This window comes from Simochromis diagramma, unplaced genomic scaffold (assembly GCF_900408965.1).
Source record: "Simochromis diagramma unplaced genomic scaffold, fSimDia1.1 OVJJ01000197.1, whole genome shotgun sequence".
Lineage (NCBI taxonomy): Eukaryota > Metazoa > Chordata > Actinopteri > Cichliformes > Cichlidae > Simochromis > Simochromis diagramma.
This window is the reverse complement of record NW_024386935.1, coordinates 806901-812322: the sequence shown is the minus strand read 5'-3', so window position 1 is coordinate 812322 and position 5422 is coordinate 806901. Positions and strand designations below refer to the sequence as shown.

Sequence of the window (5422 nt, the reverse complement as noted above, 5' to 3'; positions counted from 1 at the left end):
CTGAGTACTTCACACAAGGGCGTAGATTTGGCATGGACGGAAGGGACATGTCCCCACCAATATCCAGCGATTATTGAATTGTCCCCACCAATAATTTGATCTCTTTGAGTAAAGAAAAACAACCCGATAGAAAGAAAAAACAAAAAAAACATCTGTCAGCGTCTCATTCACCCAGCGGTGCAGAAAGAGTTAAATTATGTTCTCTGCTGGAGTCCTACGTCATGTGAGAAATATGGCCAATGTGATTGGCTGTGCTTTTCAGTGAGCTCTGTTTAGTTTTAGCAGCGGCAAGCCTGCGCTGCCAGGAGGAGAGGAGGATGGCAGCAAAAAGGAAGAACCTGGATATAAGAAAGTATTTTTCAAAGAAACCTGTAAGTCACTTAAACTCAAGTTCACTCATAAAATGTGTCCGTCATAATAATGTTACAGGCTATGCTATAGGCTTTGGCCCACATCAGTCTAAAATTGTATGTACCCATTAATAACGTGTTTTGGAAACTAACTGCACAACAGGCAGCACTCCAAGAGCAGCATTTCTAATTTTGATTGAAACTGTCAGAGAAAACGGCAGCCTCGAGCGAGCCAGGATATTAGTTTACAGAGGCTGTTAAAATTATACGTCTAAAGTCAAAATGTTGGTGACAATTTTATCCTAATGGTGCTGACATATTCATAGGGTTAATTTTTGAGACAAAATATCATGAGGTAGTCACGATTTTGCAAATATTCCACCTTGTAGTGCAGTTTGCACAAATTGTTGTAAAAATGCACTCACCCTACAAACATTACTGATGAGTCAAGATCTGCACAATTTGACAGAAACACTGAAGCAGCTGCACATTTTATTCTTATTGTCATGTATGTCCTATTTGTCAGGTGACAGAAGAACCAACACAAAGCTCAGAGAGTAATGGTGACACAAGATCACAGGTGGAATTGGATGATGACCTGTTGTTTCAATGACTGTATTTGAAGCACATGTGTGACTGCATGTATTTGAATGTCTCACTGTTATTTATCAGGTGACAGAGGCAGCTCTGCCATGTTGTAGCTCAGACAGAGGTGGAGAGGCGAGGTCACTGACAACATAACTGAAGTAATGTTGTTAAGTCCTTGAACTCATGTTTATTGTCATGACTGTATTTCAGGGCTGGACTGGCCATCGGGCATACCGGGCATTTGCCCAGTATGCCCGTGATTTTTCGTTTTTATGGGCCGATGGGGTTTTCTTCCTTTTCTTTTTTTAACGGTATAAATGAACGGTGGTGGATTGGCCAGTTGGTCATGATCGACTCTGGCCTGGACCAATTACAGCCGAGGAGGTCAAACTTTAAAGTTAAGGTGAAAAGGAACGTGATTTGTCCCGTACTACTTCAGCTAGAAAGTTGCTAATTCAATCATGAAACTGATCAATGATCAGCTGATCGGCTTTTCTCTCTGCGCCAGAAAGATGAAACCAGCGGAGGTCGCATTAAACAACAGCAGCACGTTTAAGCTTGATCAGCTGTTGTTAGCATTTATTTAATATTAATTTCTAGTATCAGCTGATGTTTGCTGGAGCCACAGCTGTAAAGCTGCTGGTCAGGATGTCGGTTTGGTTATCTGGTGAGAGGGAAACATGAAGATGAAACCAGGAGATGTCCTTACTGAATCATCAGAGCTGAACAGGTGATGGAGAAACAGGTTTACCTTTTAGGTAACATGAATGAGTTGAAGGGAAGTTATGAACTGTTTCTGAGAGACAAATAACACCAGGATCCTTTTCTAAGTAGCTGACAGCTGGTAACTGTGCAGGGGCGGGTCTAGCAAAGTTTTGCCAGGGGGCCAGGTAGGGCATTAACAGGGAGAGGGGGGCACAAAGAAATACTTTTCTTTCTTATTCTCATTTAAAATGTCTCGCTTTTAACAAATAATTATCTGAATCTTTCAACCAACATTTTCATCTGATGTAAAATGTATAGAAATCCATTATTGTATCCAGTAAATATTAAGTCTCGTTAGTATATACCCTAGTAAGTTATAGTATTCTTTACTTTGTTAAGGTACCTTCTGTGCAGTCTGCAATTCTGTTGAAGAAAGATGTTGAATCTATTTAATTACTGGAGAAAAAGAATAGATTTATGTGCATTTGTTTTATACGCGCATTAAATTTAAATCGGTTTTGTTAGTTAAGCATCTTGAGGCAGAGGGTGGGGGAGTGGTTCCCTACTTTTTTTCTTTTTTTGCTGGGAGTTGGCAACCCTTTTAGTTATAGGTATATGTAATTATAAATGAGGTGTTACTGTTTAGAATACCAGAATAGGGAAGGTGGTGTAGGTTTAAGTTTAATTATAAAGGCTTCAAAGGATTTATGACTTTTCCTATAATACCATGGTGGGCCGGTCACTAGTCAAAATGCCGATATTTTGTCCCAGTCCAGCCCTGCTGAATATGAAGTTATTTTTATTTTTGTATGATACCTGATTTATATTGAATATGGCTGAAGTAAACCAAAGTCTAAAATACTTAGTCATTTGTTTAATTGTAATTTAGCATTATATAACTCACATATAAAACTATCAATTGTAATTTTAAATGGTTTAAAAGCATGTAGAATAGCATATGTAGGCAAGTACATTTCTCCTTTTGTTATCAAGAAGCAAAGACAAAAAGGAAAAAAAAACTGAATCATTCGTCCCCACCAATGCCAAAACGAAGTCTACGCCCTTGACTTCACAGATACACAGCAGATAGTAGGAGCTGGCAGCAGTATTACCAACAGTGCTCTGAGTCTGAGCTCAGCAAGCCACATTCTGCAGATACTGACATTTCGACAATGTGTCGAGCGCAGATGTTTGGAAACGCAGTTCAAAGCACACAGGTCACGTGACCACAAACTTTTGGTGCACTTCTGTTCTCTAAGCGACAACAGGATTCCATTTTATACTTAAAATCAGGCACGTGCAGAGCGGGGTGGGGCGGGACGGGCTTGAGCACCCGTCCCTTTCCTGATGGGTGCCCACAGTGCCCTTTTGTTGAGGCAATTTCTTCTTCTTCTTCTTTTTTTTTTTTTTTTTAAGTGTACGTGTGGAGTCCTGTCTATGCCCCTCAACAATAATATTTAACTATTAATCACAGTTTTGCTAAATAAAAGGATCTGGCTTGCATCAGTCACATACGGTGGCCCCTAGAGACAAAGCACATACAAACTCCAAAACACAACGGAAGTGTCACGGTGAGTGAGATGAGCATGTGGAAGAAATAAAGGAGGATCCAAACGCAGGCACTTGTAAAGGTGTGAGGGTGGTTTATTAAACACAAAAATATAGATGGACAAATGGTAAACGGAGAACTAAACTATACTGGACAACTAAACTACTGAGCCTGAACAAGGACACGAACCTGAACAGGAAGGAAGACGGAAGATGGTATATGACGGTGACAGCAGGGAGAACACACGAAAGGAACATGGTAGATACACAGACGGACCAGCAACTACAATGACAGAAGACACGACTTAAATACACACAGGGAGATTACAGGTGGTGGACACAGCTGGGAGTAATTAACGAGACAAGACAAGGGAGGTAAACTGAACACACTCACATGAGACGCAGTCCTTCACAATAAAACAGGAAACAAGAGATCACTACACAAAGACGCAGACTCGACATTGAGAGACAGACAGAAAATGACACATGGAACTAAACCCACACAAAACATGAGAACACAAATCCTAAACCACAAGTAAACAGAAACATGAAACTCTAATAATACGCAACTCAAACAATAGGCAACAATTCCTTAAACCTGAATAAACAGAACATAGAATTCAAATAGTAACTAACAAATCACAAATAATCAAGAAACACCAGACAACCCCAAAGCACTCCAAGGCTACGTCCACACGCACCCGGGGATTTTTGAAAACGCAGATTTTTCTATGCGTTTGCACCTTTCGTCCACACGTAAACAGCGTTTTCGGTCACTGAAAACGGAGATTTTTAAAAACCCCGGCCAGGGTGGATATTTTTGAAAACTCAGCTTTTGCATTTACGTGTGGACGAGAAGAACGGAGAAAACGCAGAAAATGCAGCGTCAAAGGTGTGCGCCTTTTTTGACGTCACACTGTGCGCCGCGTTATTGTTTCGGTGAAATGAATTTCTACAATACTGTTACTGTTAATTGTACTCTCTGCAGTGTTTAAATGCTTACATACACACACAGTTACTGTCCCGACTCGGTTCTGCTTCTATGCCCCATCCTTGTTTACTATTTCCCACCGAGGCTTCTAGACTTCTGATTGGCCAACATTTCTACACGGGAGCAAGGAGCACAAGAGTCCAGATCAGTCAATAACAGAAGAAAACAGATCAAAAACCAAACCAAACTAGAGCTCAATAGGAGTCCATGAAAAGTTCAGGGGGTCGGCCGTGCGGACAGCAATGGCGGCGACGGGCAAACAGTTCTGGGGACCGACCGTGCACACGGCAACGGCGGCGACGGGCAAACAGTTCTGGGGACCGACCGTGCACACGGCAACGGCGGCAATGCAGACAAAACAAATCAGGAGGCCGGCCACTTGGAAGGCAGTGGCGGCCACTGAGCAGGTCTGGAGGACGACCGCGAAGCCAGCGGTGGCGAAAAGGAAAGCGGCCGGCAGAGGCGAGGCGGAACAGGACGAGCTGGGTCCAATGACGGTGTGGCAACCGCAGGACCAGACGAGGCAGGAGCAGACGAGGCTGATGAAGACACAGAGGCCGACGCTGCAGGCGTGGATGAGGCTGACGCTGCAATCAGAACTGGTGTCCATTTACCTGATCATCCTCTCTACTTTGCTCTCTGTTATAGTAGAAGATGTTGTCTTTAGATGTTAGCTCCTTCTGCTCCTCTTTCCTCAGACTTACAAACAGCACAACCAGGACCAGCACTGAACACAGAGCACAAAGTTTAGCACACAACAACCTAGGGCTGCTCGATTATGGCAAAGATGATAATCACGATTATTTTCACTGAAATTGAGATCTCGATTATTTGACGATATTTATTTAACAATAACAATGTATTAAATAATGACTTTAAAGATTGTCAAAAAATAATATAAAATAGTGTGCAAATACTGATAACAGTGCAAATGTTTGCAATATAAAAAATAAATGAAAAATGTAAACATCTGTGTTTAGTGAACTTTGCAGTGTTGCTCTGTGGTGCAGCTACAACACCGTAGCAAAGTTTACACACTATGTCTACTTGATCCACGTCTGACTCCGCGAACCCATAATGTTTCCACACCACTGAAGTTTTTTACCTCTCTTTTCAACCAACAGCAGTCACTCTACTCTCCAAATAACTTCTGCTTAGCTTTCCGAGCTTCCCTCAGGTCCTCTTAATCAGCGGTCCCCAACCCCCCGGCCTCGGACCAGTACCGGTCCGTGAGTCGTTT

The 5422-nt window shown here is 42.2% G+C and overlaps 1 protein-coding gene across 1 annotated transcript in view; it reads right to left on the bottom strand.

Moving 5' to 3' along the window:
• Window positions 1-4760: 4760 nt before the first annotated feature.
• Window positions 4761-5422, bottom strand: part of LOC120736835 (cadherin-1-like) — a 271472-nt gene continuing 270810 nt past the window's right edge. Inside the window, exon 16 of the mRNA XM_040037169.1 lies at window positions 4761-4909. Coding sequence (XP_039893103.1) covers window positions 4776-4909 — 134 coding nt within the window. The 3' untranslated portion in view covers window positions 4761-4775. The remainder of the gene's footprint in view (window positions 4910-5422) is intronic.